This window comes from Ornithodoros turicata, chromosome 4 (genome assembly GCF_037126465.1).
Source record: "Ornithodoros turicata isolate Travis chromosome 4, ASM3712646v1, whole genome shotgun sequence".
NCBI classification, from domain to species: domain Eukaryota; kingdom Metazoa; phylum Arthropoda; class Arachnida; order Ixodida; family Argasidae; genus Ornithodoros; species Ornithodoros turicata.
In genome coordinates, this window is record NC_088204.1 from 72,961,692 (window position 1) to 72,976,342 (window position 14,651).

The 14,651-nt window shown below is 50.5% G+C and overlaps 1 protein-coding gene across 1 annotated transcript in view; it reads left to right on the forward strand.

The window, feature by feature from the left end:
* Positions 1-14,651, forward strand: part of LOC135393475 (uncharacterized) — a 93,576-nt gene that overhangs the window by 51,163 nt on the left and 27,762 nt on the right. The window contains exon 5 of the mRNA XM_064623896.1: positions 5,853-5,929. Within this exon, the coding sequence (XP_064479966.1) occupies positions 5,853-5,929 (77 nt within the window). The remainder of the gene's footprint in view (positions 1-5,852; positions 5,930-14,651) is intronic.

Below are 14,651 nucleotides of genomic sequence, written 5' to 3' on the forward strand. Positions count from 1 at the left end.
CGCGATAACACAGACAGCCTTGCAGATGGCGCGGCGGATCGTAGCTCGTAGCGGCGAAGTAGCTGGATGCTTTATTAACGTAAAAGCTATGGAAGTGAGCGTCATTTTTAAAATAGTGTTTAGCTGTACGATAATGTGCGTCAGCTTTGTTCTCTACAAAATTAACTCTCACGTGGTAAGGGTTGACCAATCCCTGGGAGCCCTGGACCTGAAACCCAAGTTGCTCTTTTTCGCCGTTCGCTGGCAGCACCGTCCATCTTCCGGCAATCTTCAAAATATTTATACGTAAAAAATATGCCGAATTGAGAAGTAATGCTTTCTGTGTCTTATCAAACAATGATTTTGTGCACGACAGTGGGCAAAAATATGGGGATTATTTTTCAATTTTCGGTCCCTTTAACACATCTGTGAGTAGGGGTGCGGATGGGCCTGGTATGCCAGAATTTTCAATTGCTTGAAGTGCAGATTTGGAGTCTGTAAAGACTGCCCATTCCCGGGGTGTAAAATCAGCGATGTGTTGTAGAAAGAAAAGTATGGCATAGAGTTCCGCAGCTGTGGAGGAGGTTGGATGTGAAAGGCGTCTTCCGTGCACAACGCCTTCGGATGGAATGACGAATGCTGAGGCGGACTTGTTGTTTCGGGATGCGCCATCGGTATATGCTGCCGTAAACGTAGACTACTTCTCGTCTACCAGAGCATGAAATAGGGCTCGGAGGACTTGAGGGGGGACCTGATCTCTTCTTTCCAGAAGGTTTGGGAGGCGTACAAATGTGAGTGGTACCGGTAAAGACCAGGGGGCTTCCGGCGGTATAGTGTCCTTAGTTATGAAGCCAGTGAGAGTCTGGCGTGTCCTCTGCGCTACTCGATAGAAGTCGCTTTCTGGGCGGTATCGAATTTTCCTGAGGAGCGGGTGGCGGGGAATGTGAGCACGCAAACGGAAGTAGTGCCGAGCCGTTTCCCGTTCACTTCTCACGAGAACTTCAATCGGGAGCTCATCAGCTTCAGCCAGTACTTGCCGTGTTTCAGCCATTCTTGGATCTCCGAAGCAGCGACGAAGGCTTCGAGCAAACAGGGACCGAAGTGTATTTAATGAAGTTGTTGATATCCTGTGCAGAATAGGAAGGCTGTAAAGCACAGTTGCCCTTACCAATGCCGCGTGAACCGCGAGCAGGGAACACTGATCACAGCCCCATCCTGAGCCAGAAAGATGTTGAATTGCGGGGAGCCATCGCTGCACTTTAGTTTCAAGGTGTGTAATTTGCCGAGCCCAGCGCAAGTCCGAGTCGATTACCATGCCAAGGAAGCGGTGAAAGCGTACCGGTTCAAGCTTCTTTGTACCAAGCCGAAGAGGGAAATTGGCCATAGCTTTACGCGTGAAAGGGAGCTCGACACACTTTTCGGGTGAAAGGTCCATCCCGAGGTGCGTGAGGTACGTATGGATATTGTTTAAAACGAGCTGCAGGCGGCGCTGGAGAGCCGGGCGTGATTTTCCTACTGTCCAAAAGGCGACGTCATCTGCATACACGGAGAACGACACTTTGCGAGGAATTACTGATTGTAGGCCGGCCATCACCACGTTAAAGAGTGTCGGGCTGAGAATGCTTCCTTGGGAGACTCCTTGAGGAACAGGATGCTGAGGGCTTTGGCCTTGGGACGTACGGACAGCAACAGTTCGGTCCGTAAGGAAGTCTTGGAGCCAGATGAAGAGCACACCGGATACTCCAAACGAGCGCAAGGCGTGCAGCACACAAAATGTGCGAGACGGTATCATATGCGCGCTTGATGTCGAGGAAAACCGATCGGACGATCCGTCGATGGGCACGAGCATGTTGAACTGTAGAGACTAGGTCGAGAACTGGATCCATGGAGCTTCGGTGGCGACGGTGGCCTTTAACAAGCGCCGCCACCACCACCCAGTATATGGTACAACGAAGAGGCTTCGCGCAAGTATACACCGAAGTCGCTGTTCCTGAGTCTGGGAGACGCCATGCAGGACCGGGAGGCCGTACAGATAAACAACTCATTATTTATCGTGGTATGAGCTGGTATGAGTTGTCTTGGTATGAGCTGGTTGGTCACCGCCACAGCGACAGAGAACAATATAGAGTGGCGTCGCCGGCTTTGAAGTCTGAAGTGGTAACCGCATACGACGAATTCTCGACGGAAAAACGGTCAGCTTTTTCACAGGCACGATCGACAACTCGACGGAGAAACGGCGGGACGTACCTCATGCACAGGTTTCTACAGGCGCGGAAGGTGTTTCTAATATAATCTAATGCTTCTAATAATTAGTGCCTCTGTAGGGACACACGTATCGCGCTTTCTCAGTTTGCAAAGATACGCCAATACTGCAGAGGTCATTTTCTAGCTTGCTTAGGCAGTTGTCACACAGCAGATATCCATATCCATCATGGTCCGTCCTTCATAACGTCCTTTAAGCGCCAACCGCATGAGACGTTTTGCGAGCGGCAGGGCGTCGCGCTTTTCTCAGCGACAAACAACGCTGGCAAAAACGCTCGGAGCTCACCGCATGCACCGTTTCTACAACGGCGGATGGACGGCGTCTCACGCGAACGTTTCCGTAATCTCTCAGGGAAAGCAACTCTACGTAGCTTGATAAACACTTTATTACAAGTGAAGAATCTCAAACACAGGTGCTTTTGAGTGATAACACGCAGTAACGAAAAAGATAGTGCAGCAATGCGCGCTCACGAAGCCATGTTGTGAATCCCGGTCCCGCTATTCACAAGGTACCCGCTTCGTGTATTTAGACGGAGCTAACTCAGCATTCCGGTTGACATCTTCATCAAGCTGTTGCACACTTCTCCTTGTGTTTTGTATGTTGGACACTCACACAAGAATTGCGTTCTTAACATCGGCAACAAACTTCTGTTCTTCTGCCGAACACCGTGGCCGAACAGCCGTCTGAGCGATTCCGCGTGCCGCCATCTATGGGGGCTCCCGAAAATTGGCGCGACCGGATGAACCTATCCCGAGGTTAATCCCTGATTGGCCACTTGCGCGCGTCGTCTCCGCCTCCTCCGTCGCCAACCCTGAATTATCTATTCGCCTAGGACTTCGAGCGGAGCGTCCCGCGCCTATTGTTCCCGACGCCTTGGCTTGACGCTCGCCAAACGCCGCAAAATGACGCTCGATAAACGCTGGAGAAACGCCTCATGCGGTTGGCACTTTAAATAACGTACGCTCAAGCAGGATTTCTTCTTCAACCTGCGACATGCCAAAGCCGCGAAACACAACGGGGAATATACGTGCGCGAAACTACAACTCCCGTTGTCACGGTAACAAAAGAAAGAAAGGAGACGACGCTTGTGTTATGGTGGGCTGGAACGACTGGTGTGCCGTTCGCCGGTTGTCACATGTACCCGCCGATGTTCCTGCCAATAGATGGCGCCAAGCGCATCTCGGCGCCAGAGCCGTATATTGAGAGAGTTTTGCCATCTTTTGATCTTTTGCCGCCTTATGGGCGAAGCCTGTTTCGACGTCTGAGTCGCTGTTGCACCGCCCAAAAAGCATGAATCCAAGCGAAATTTGCTTATCAGCCAGCAGCTAGGCGCCGTTCTGATGCAGTTAACTTGGTGGACGACAGGTGCTTTTATCACGCTCAGTGTAATCTACCAGGGTCGCCGGCTTATGACCCACAGGCGCCTGTGAAATGGGGCGCTTTGTTACCAAACTGAAGTGATTGAAGGACGAAGGGGTCTTGAAGGACGCTGTACGCACATGTCTCCCCCCTTGCATCGTGAGCAATGTTTTGCATCAACATGGCGTCGGCAACCGGTTGATGATGGACAACAATAGAGCGCGGCGAGGGAGGTCGTTCAACCATGACGTCGCATGACGTGGTTCAAGTTAGGCTCCTCCCAACGGTCTAACTCTCTCTATAAACGGCTCTGCTCGGCGCTATGCGATCTAATCGCCCCTTGCGGCTGATTTCAGTGCTACCTGTCACGTGATTACTCACCTGCACCTACGAGCGTGCCTTTCTGTTGCTCCGCATGCAAAATGCCCCTTAAGTGTCATCTGCAGCAGGTGGTGGTGGTTCACCGTTGTCGGCCTCACAGACGTGGACAACGTCACGACTGACACCCTGGGCCGACATCTAAGGGAACTGTGCCGACATATGGCTGAAAGCGTCTGAGGAAAACCCAGGAAAAGCCCCAGACAGCACAGCCGGCACCGGGATTTGAACACGGGTACCTCCCAGACTCGACGTAACATGGCCAGCACGCTAACCACTCAGCCACGCGAGATGCTACACACTGCAGCAGCAACCGAATCGCGCACCTAGATATCAGTCCTGATATTCGTCAGCGGCTCCCAGTCAGCCTCAGATCTGGGACATACAGGGTGTCCCAGAAAACGTGTCACTGAATTATAATAAAAAAGCTATACCACCTAGAATCATGCGGTCAATGGCATTTGTTCTTACTGGGTTTTTGCCACCTCCTGACGTGAATGTCGTGCGACGTAAGTCTAATTATGCAAATTTTTGCGAGCTTAAGTCGCAAATTTGCCAAGTCACTTTTTTACCCCACCACTGTGAAGAGCGTGTCTAATTTACTCAAATTAATGATAATTGACAGGGATATTCAGGAGTTATCCCATCGGAAAAAAAAGGCCGAACATCATGCTCTACGGAGATCCGACAGGATAGCGCGCGATGAACATTCCAGCGCTATCTTTGTCACTCCAACGAAAGGGGGTTCGAAACCCAGCCCACCCCACCCCGGCATCGCAGAAAGAGATAACAGAGGCACGGCTTATCGCGTCTGACTTTTGCTGGGAAAAAATGCTTTCCCTCTCCCAATTTTAGGAACTGTTACTTTTTCTACTATCACTCTGTTGGGCTGGCTTTGGACCCAAGCAGCACAATGTACTGAAAGTCGAGTGCAATGGGGGTGGACGGGTAGGTAGAAGGCCTTGAACAGACCACAGAAACTAAAGAACATTCCCAAGCAGCACAATGTTCTGAAAGTCGAGTGCAATAGGGGTGGACGGTGTGTGTCTTATCAATGTTTTTAGTTTCACCAGTTCAAGGCCTTCCACCTACCCGTCCACCCCTATTGCACTCGACTTTCAGTACATTTTGCTGTTTGGGGTGAGCTCACTTTATCCTGCAGAGGCGAACTCTTTATCTCGTTTTTCGCCCACTCTGTCATCACCCAACGAAGATAAGACATCCGGCCAGCGCTTCGCAACCTTCCGATATATTTCGCTTGCAGGGATCGTCGGCTAGGCGGACGTGACAGTAGCAAACGTCACGTGGTTTCGTTACAAAGAACTGCGGATGCTAGTAAGCCTTCAGTACGCAAACCAACGTAGTGCTGGTCCAAATCTATTCACTAGAAAAATAGTCAAGCATACATACACCGTCACACACGGGACATGTTGGACTAGTTCAGAACCCGCTTGGTTCGCAGCGAGCACATGGCGCCAGATTCAAACAGGCGCGACAGGAAAACAGGGGCGTCACGCATTCCATGTACGGTAAGCACGCCAGTCTTACTTGTGTCTCGGCGTTTACGTTCTCTCCCACGCCCTCTGCTGCTCCTGGTCTCCTCACCCTCCGGAAGCGGTCTCCGGAAACATCTCATGTGGTTGGGTATTGCGAGCCCAAGAAGGTGTTCTGCGTGAAAAGGTTTTCGCAGTGTTGCCGTTATGAAACTGTGCGTCTTCCATCTAGGGGCACCGAATCAGCGCATAAAAGGTAGACTGGCTCCACAGAGGTTCAACACAACTGCAGTGCCATTGCTGACGACAGACCGATTCCTTGTTTCTATATTTTAATACCCATTCGTCGTGTTTTGTTTTATTGTACGTTCCTCCCGCAGGTCGGGGACTTCATGATGCCGGAACTTCCGCTCTCTCCTGGAGCATATCTCGTCTGGGAGGGCAATGCATCGGGAACGTAAGTCGTTCGCAGTTATTTAGACCACGTTCTCGCCCTATACCTGTGCTACACGGGTAGGATAAATGACATAGTCGTCAAATGTCATTGATGTCGTGAATGCCATTATCCACGAAGGTCAAGCCACACGTCACTTTGTAAAGGCATTAAAGGCACTGTAGAACGGAGCAATCTCAGAAAATTTATCTGTTTGATAGCCCGAGCCCCCAGTACTCTTGAGTCGCAATTTTCGTCCCAATCGCTGTCATGGCCTTTTTTTTTGTTACAAAATGGCTTTTCTCCAGAAATGCGCCCGGACTTCCGACACTTGGACGGAGCATCTTTCCGTCGCGTGAAAAGAGCGCTGCATCGCAGTGCCCTTTCATGTCCACTTGACGAACAAGGAGATATGCGATCCATTTCACCTACGCTCTTATCTATCACCCTTGCAGGGTGCCGTATCTGCTAGACGATCAGAGGGCACAGTCCCAAGCAGCACAATGTACTCAAAGTCGAGTGCAATAGGGGTGGACGGGTAGGTGGAAGGCCTTCAACAGACTCGTGAAACTAAAGAACATTGATAAGACACATACCGTCCACCCCTATTGCACTCGACTTTCAGTACATTGTGCTGCTTGGGGTGACGATGACAACGCGGCGCTTTGGCTTTTTATTGCTTTTTTTATTTCCTCCTCTTTTTTTTTCTTTCGCTGTGAAGCAACTGAAAGCACGCGACAGGGAAGGTTATCTTTCAACGGAAGCACCTTGAACCACGTACATGTGTTCAAAAATATAAAAATGAGAAGCAAAGTTTACGTATTTACTCATTTACGGCCACTCTTTGTAGAATGGTTTGTGGTACAAGCAATGCTTTATTCTAGCGAAGAGCCAGCGGGTATGACTCTTCCCCTAAGTGCCTTACACGGAAACAGAAAAGCGCAAGATAAAAGTAACTGCCTCTTTTTGGTGTAACTTATTTTAAGGACAACTTATTTTAAGATAGAACAAAGAGTCTGCATTTCGTACCTGTATTCCGACATAACAGAAACAATATTATGGACATTCAGAGCAGGTGCTCGAAGAGGTCGCCGTCCGTCATCACACAAAAATCGGCATCTCCTGATTCTGTTCTCGGTCGCCCTCCGCAACATGCCCTCGGGGTTTCACGGCAAACTTGAGTGATCTTCGCTTTGAGGGCATCAGGTGTTGTCGTGTCCTCGACGTACATGCGGTCCTTCGTAGAAGAAATCCCGAGGCGCCACTCTGACTGCTGGCCTCGCGGATGCTGGCTATAGAGGGTGTGCCTCAAAGAACGCCAGGACGCTGGTTCGAACGTCGTCCGAAGGTGTCGATGACCTACAACGCTTTCGGGAAAACTTGCCAAATTCTTTTAGCGTCTCGTACTGACGACAATCGTCGCAGGGCCTGGCCTCCTGCTGGGATGCCACATCTGAAAAATCTTCGCTACCTATTTCTTATTGCTCTGTGCAGCACCTAGGGCGAGCATCATGTCAGCTCTTTCTTCTTTGGAATAGGGCATTATTTGAGCCGCAGAGCACCCAACAAGGAGTGCGTGTACGGAGACGAAAGTGAACAAAGAATCAAGGTGCTTCGGTTGAAAGATCACATTCCTTGTCCCGTAGTTTCAGTTGCATCACGGCGAAAGAAGAAAAAACTGTAGGGAATCAAACAAACAATAAAAAACAAAGCGCCACGTTGTCATCCTCACTGCGCCCTCTGATCGTCTAGCAGATACGGCACCATGCAAGCACTTTGGGCCACCAGTAATACTATGCAGTTGGTTTCGTTCTGATGCAATGAGCCGTTATTTTTGTAAGGTGGGGTTCGAGTTAAATGAAACTCCCTACATATATATATAGCGTGTTTCCTTTTATCAGCAACAAATTTTCATAAACAGGGGAGTTGTCCTGGGGCGGTTTTACTTTTTACATTCGATTGTTCGACGGGGCTGCTACTATGAGACCTTTTTTTCCCCTCTCAATTAGGGAACTAGTTAAAAGATATATTTTAATCGACTTTTTCATTATTGACTTTATGGAGCAAATTGCAACTGCAATATTAAAGCCTGATCACCGCATGATACGCCCGAACCACTGATGAAGCACTAAAGTAATCTCAGCGCGTTCTATAGACCCAAGTATTTCACCTCGGCCCTCCGCCGGAAACAGAAAGTGATCGCCAAAAGAGCGACGGCGCTTTGTACGTAGTGGTGAAGCGGAAAGGTCATTGCAAGAAAAAGAAAAACAAAGCAAAACAAGTTTCGTGAAACATTACGTTTTTCTGTGATACTAGGGGCACGTTTGTTTTATTACACCCGAGTCACTCCCGAGTTTGGTGTGACGTAGCATCACGTTACCCTGGAGTTGCCACCCTTCGCCAGGAATTTTGGAACGGTCGGAGTCATTCTGCGCTCAGGATGGCGGACGTTGAAGTTTCGATTTGCGCCAAATTGTAATGTGTATTCAGAAAGAGGAATGATGAGGACAATATACGAGGGGTGTTCAAGTCAAACCGAGACTTTCTGCCTCCTGAGTGCACAAATGGCTCGCGCTACTTCTTTTTCATCATTTTCGCGCGGGACAGGCCTCCGCGCTCACCACGTGGTGGTCCAAAGTTTGTGCAAAACAGAAGACACGAGCTGGACAAGATGGTCGACAACGAGGTGAGCGCGCACATCGAGCAGCGAATTGTAAATGAAGCCGTAAAGTCATCTGAAATTCACAGAAGACTTCAGGCTCAGTATTGCCATTATACACTTACCCGCAGCACAGCGTTTGAGTGGTGCAAACGGTTCCGAGACGGCCGGACATCTGTGCAGGACTATCCCGGCCGGGGCGGCTCAGAGCCCAGAGTCAGGGTTCCTGAGAACATCTAACTTGTGGAGCGCCTGATCCTCTAGAACCGACGGATAACATGTCTCGAACTGGCTCGAAGGACGGACCTTTCTGTGGGAACGTTGAACACTATCATTCATGAACAGCTCCAGTTTCGGGAAGTTAGTGCCCGTTCGGTCCCGAGACTGTTACCCTTGTTTGACCGGCAGAGAAGACTGTAAATCTCCGAAGAGCTAAGGTACGGTTTCGACACTGAAGGACAGCCGTTCCTGGATCTGATCATCACGTGCGATGAAATGTGGGTGCACCATTCCATTCTTGTGTCTAGACGAGCATCAAAACACTGGAACAATCCGGGCTCGCCAGCTCCCAAGAAGTTCCGAAGCACCCCGTCTGCGGGTAAGGTCATGGCCACGGTTTTCTGGGACAAGGCTGGCGTTGTTCATGTTGATTTTCTGCCCAGTGGTACCATCATCAATAGTACATATTACTGCCAAGTTCTCAGGGATGTGCATAAGGCGCTGAAGCAAAAGCGGCCGGGGCCTCATCAGCAAATGAGTACGCACGCCCGCATACCGCGCATCTCACGACACCCACTTTACAGGTACTTGGCTGGGAGTTGTTGCCACATCCCTCTTACAGTCCAGGCCTCGCCCCCAGCGATTTCCATCTCTTCTCACCACTGAAGGCGTTCCTTGGAGGCCGACGAGGTCAAGAATGCGGTCCGATCATGGCTGCTACTCGCCAGTAAGGATTTCTTCGCTGCTGGCATCCAGGCCCTCGTGAAACGCTGGGACAAGTGCACTATCGCCAGCTGGAGATTAAGTTGAAAAATAAAACTAATTTCTCGCCTTGAAGTTCATTTTACTGTTGTGGAAAATGAAAAGTCCAGGTTTGACTTGAACACCCCTTGTAATGTCTCTCTTCGCTCTAACTCGGGATAAAATCGGGTGCTATTAGGACTTGTTTCTTGCTGCTGATACTCTTGTTATTTGCTTAGGTGTTCGCTTCTTGCTGTGCGGCAAGGAATCCTCAGTAAAAGTTGCATGTACCTGATGGTCAAGCCTGCATCCCTCGAGAATTCCTCGAGGGTGTAGCTCCATATGGAGACCACGGGGTTTTAAAAATCAGTGAAAAAATTTGAAAGCTAAATACCGCATATGCGAGTGAAAGAGATTCATATACGGAAACTAGTCTAGAACCTATTTATGTGCTTTCGAATAATACAACCTGAAGCACTTCTAGAGCAGGACAACCGCGGCATTGCTGAGCCTAAAGGATTTGGAGATTGTCCTCTTGTGAATCTTTCTCTGTCTTGTTTTTATTTTTGTGTTCTGTAATTCTATAACTGTTTACCTGGTCATTTTCTTTCGCTAGAAAAACTCTGTGGTCGGTAGCTCTTTGGTGACATAAAGTGCTGGACATAAATGTTTTGTGGTCATTCGATTGCAGACTAAGCCGCCGAAAGTGCAGTTACGCCAGGGAAATTGCGAACTCAGACTAACAGGGATAAAAAATACGAACACCGAACTTGAACTAATCTGTTAATTAACTAACCAGCGTGCTGTGCCGGTGCGTCCTCCCTGCTGAGCATTCAGGTCGTTAACATGTTGCTTCCGTTCGCTAAGACAGCTTCGGCAGATATCGAATACAATATCAACAATTAATGTCCGTCTTTTAAACACGGAATGCCATCTTACGAAGCATTATTTATGTTTCGAAGCCGCGACTTTCTGTGAGATCAGGAATTTCACAGCCGGGAATACCGCGGCCCTCAAAAATAATCATACCGTGTGAACACGAACCACATGCTGTATACCTTGGCCTACAGTATTGCAGAATACTTGCAATCAAGTTGAATAAAGAAACACGCCCTTTTCAATGCAGACGCGGGTACGCTGTGCACGCTTTGAAAGTGCACTACATTTCGGATTCAACCTTCTATCTTGATAGTAATCTGTAAACTGCCGTCACTAGGTTCTAACCCTCGTGTGTAGCAGCTACGTGCTGTCCGAAGACGCGCTGAGTGTAACGGACAGGAAATCTTTCTGATATACCGGAAGCAAGATGCGCGAGTAGGCTTGTATAGAAAGCACTCCGAGACCTTGACCGTCGACGGTGGCGGCACTTCTGTTGCTCCTTATCACAGTGTGGGAGTCCTGCTCGGACGTAGACAGTCGCAAGAAGTTTAAAGCAGAACTCTTGCGACTGTCTACGTCCGAGCAGGACTCGTCGACGTCTGCGACTGTCTCCAGTTAGTATCCCACTTGGAGCTCTTGCGCTCTTCACATCTACGTCTCAGAAAGAGGTGACCAGAGACTTCTGCCGTGTCATTACGAAGGGAGCCAATGTGACCAGCACCGACGAGTACCTGACCCATACAGGCCATGTGAGATCTATTCTCGAGCATGCTAAGCCATCAGCAGTCCCGGCCTTGGATATGGACCTCTCCGTGGCAGAACTTTCGTCGGCCATTTCAGCTTCATACAAGAAGTCGTCTCCAGGCCCGGACGCCATTACATACATGGTGATTCGAAACCTTGACGCTACTTCCCTTCAGGCCCTGCTGAACATCTGCAATCACTCGTGGAGGCACGGACAGGGTCCAGGCAGTGCAAAGTCGGCCAAGTGGTACCGTTGCTAAAACCAGGAAAGCACCCATCCCAATTGGCATCATTCTGCCCGGTAACTTTGACCAGCTGCTTGGTGAAAGTTGTGGAAAGAATGGTCTTGGGTAGAATTGAGTGGTGGCTCGAAAGTCGTGCCTTCTTCCCTCAATAGCAAGCTGGGTTTCGACGGCACCGCAGTTCGATAGATTCTGTCCTCGACTTGGTCACGTCGGTGGAACAGGCACGACGAGGCGGGAAGATCTCGGCCGCGGTATTTGTTGACGTTAACAGAACTTATCACACCGTCAGTCATCCATCAATCATGAATCTTACATGCTTTATACAGCGCTGCGCTCTCACGTACAACGTTGCTTTGGACGGCTGATTTCCTCAGTCAACGATGTATTTTCGTCCGGACAAGACAAGGCGACACAGAGCAATTCCCCATCTCTCAGGGGGTGCCACAAGGAAGCGTCCTAAGTCCGCTTCTCTTTAGCGCCGGTATGGCGGGCATTGGAACCTGCATTCAGCGGGAAGTCAACTTGTCCCTGTATGCCGACGACATCTGTATTTGGACTACAGGCACTTCCCGTCCAGCACTCCGTCGGTGTCTTCAGGGCACGTTAGATGCCATTCGCCTCTATTTACTCTAAGCAGGAATGGAGATATCGGTAGAGAAAAGCGGCAGTTCTAGCCTTCACGCGCAAAGACATGCATAGATGTCGCCTGTATATTGGTGGAAGCCCACTGGAGCCGGTGACACATCACAAGTTTCTCGGCATAACTCTATCATGGAATTTGTCGTGGAAGCGCCACATAGACGTTCTTGAAAAGAAAGTCCAACGCTGGGTCAACGTCATTCGTCACTCCACAGGTATAAGATGGGGTTGTGAGCGCGGCTAAGAAAGATAGGCGAGGAGCATAGCGGAATGCAGATGTTCATTGGACGGTGGCCGCAGATGGAATGAACTCCGGGTGGAGAGCGTGGGCGGGAGCACGCGCTTCTTCATCGTCGGCGAAGGCCGTTACAACCCCCCCCCCCCCCCCCCCCCCGCTGAACAAGAGGTCGCCGCGGAACAGTGCGGACCGATGGTGGACCAGACACCCAGCTGACGCGGCGGGCAGGAGAACAGGGAGGAGGCGTGCTCAGGCAGCGCGAATGTGGCGACGGAGGGTTCATCGAGTCGTCAGGAAGGAGGAAAGCCGGCTTGACGCGGTCGACTGAAACAACGTCCAGGCAGTTGGGCAGGCGGGTGGTTAACATCTTGCCCTGGCGGGAGTGGACGAGGAAGGGGCCGTCGTAAGGGGGCTGCAGCGGCTTACGCGTGTCGTCATGGCGCAAGAAAACATGAGTCGCTGTGGTTAGTTGAGGGTTGACAATAACTTGTCGAGACGAAGGACAGGTTGGAGGCGGCCATATGCCCGTGCAATAAGCCTGCAAACGGATAGCGAAGTTGAGAGGATCGGGAGCTGGCTGCTGGAGGCATGCTGCATCGAAGAATTGCCCTTGCAAACGCAGTGGGGCACCGAAGACCAGGTCGGCAGGGGAGACTGGGAAGTCAGACCGGGTGGCGGACCGTATGCCCAGCCTTATGAGGGGCAATCCCTCTACCCACTGGTCAGAAGGATTGGCTTGGAGGACGCTCTTCAGGGTTCGGTGGAGGCGCTCTACGATCCCATTGGCGCAAGGATGGTAGGCCGTGGTTTGATGGTGGCGAGCTCCCAGAAAACGGCAGACATCAGCAAAAAGTCGCGAAGTAAACTGGCGCCCTCGGTCCGTAGTAATGAATGACAGCTGGAGAACCAAAACGGGCCACCCAACTGTGCGGAAAGGCGCAGACGACAATGCTGGCAGTCATGTCGCGATGGGCGATGGACGTTGCCATCGCCCCTTGTCACTGTCTCCATACCCGGCCTCAAGAGCAACACAAAGAGCTATCCTGATGTTGTCCTTAGGCAACTTACCCTTGACTTCATCGAGCCTCAATACTGCAACGTACCGCTGTATACACGGATGAATCGTCGACCAGGGGCACTTCATCTTCAGCTTTTGCCATTCCATCAGAGTCCGTTACACGTGGGTGTCGCCTGTCTCACCGCACCTCATCGACATCCGCTGAACTTGATGCTATCTTGTTATTCTTGACATATGCGGAAGACTGTGAACCACAGCAATGGGTAATTTATACCGGCTCCAAAGCAGCTCGCCTGTTCAATAAAAACATGGGCATCCGCGATTCCCTTTCCTCAGTGGTGATAGATATCCTGTGCGCCCTGAAGTCCCTACGAGATCGCTTCCACTCCGTCGCCTTTCAGTGGGTTCCAGGGCATTGCGGAATAACTGGAAACCACGAAGTTGACTCTGCCGCTGCCACTGCACATCAACAACGGCCTTCTATGCACATTATACTCTCGAGAGGAGACATTAGATCCCTCCTCAGGCATTTGTCCGACTCCTGGTCTACCCTACAGTGGCTACGCGCTCCACACGCGACGTCTGAATGTGGCCTTCACTCCGTTGCATCGCTACCAGCTAGGCTGTGAGGCTAGCCCTATGTGCAACGAGTGTGGTGTACTTGCCAACGTAGAACACATACTCCTCCGCTGTCGGACCTATATCAATGAGAGGCGTACACTGCAGTCACAGCTTGCCGCCCTTGGCTGCCGCCCCTTCCACTTGTCGAGCATCCTCGGCCCTTGGGACGCCGCGGCCCACTGCAGGGCGGCCTTACTTCATGTAGTTGGCTTTTTTGAGCTGACAGGCCTAAAGGACTGATTCTAACCCCAACAGTGTCCTCGGACATTCCCACCATCACGATCAGGATCGCCCATCGCCGCTCCAATCATTCCCGTCATCTCTCATCGTCATCGCTCATCGTTGTCACCACTCATATTAGACCCCCTAGCTATGAGGTAGCGTTCCAGTCCTAGAGTGGAAAACCTGCCCTTTTCATCATCAGAATATATCTGTTGTCGTTGTTGATAGTAACCCAAGCAGCACGATGTACTAAAAGTCGAGTGCAATAGGGGTGGTCGGTATGTGTCTTATCAGAGTACTTCAGTTTTACGAGTCTATTCAAGGGCTTCCACCTACTCGTCCACCCCTATTGCACTCGAATTTCAGTACATTTTGCTGCTTGGGAATCTTCCAGTAGGTGACAGAGGTAACACTGGAAAATTTTCCTAAACGAAATGCTTTCAAGACTCAGTCATAGCCAAGCAAAAGCGGGCCAACTGTCGTGTGTAGCAGACGACAGGGCCCCACGCGCGTGTGTCTGA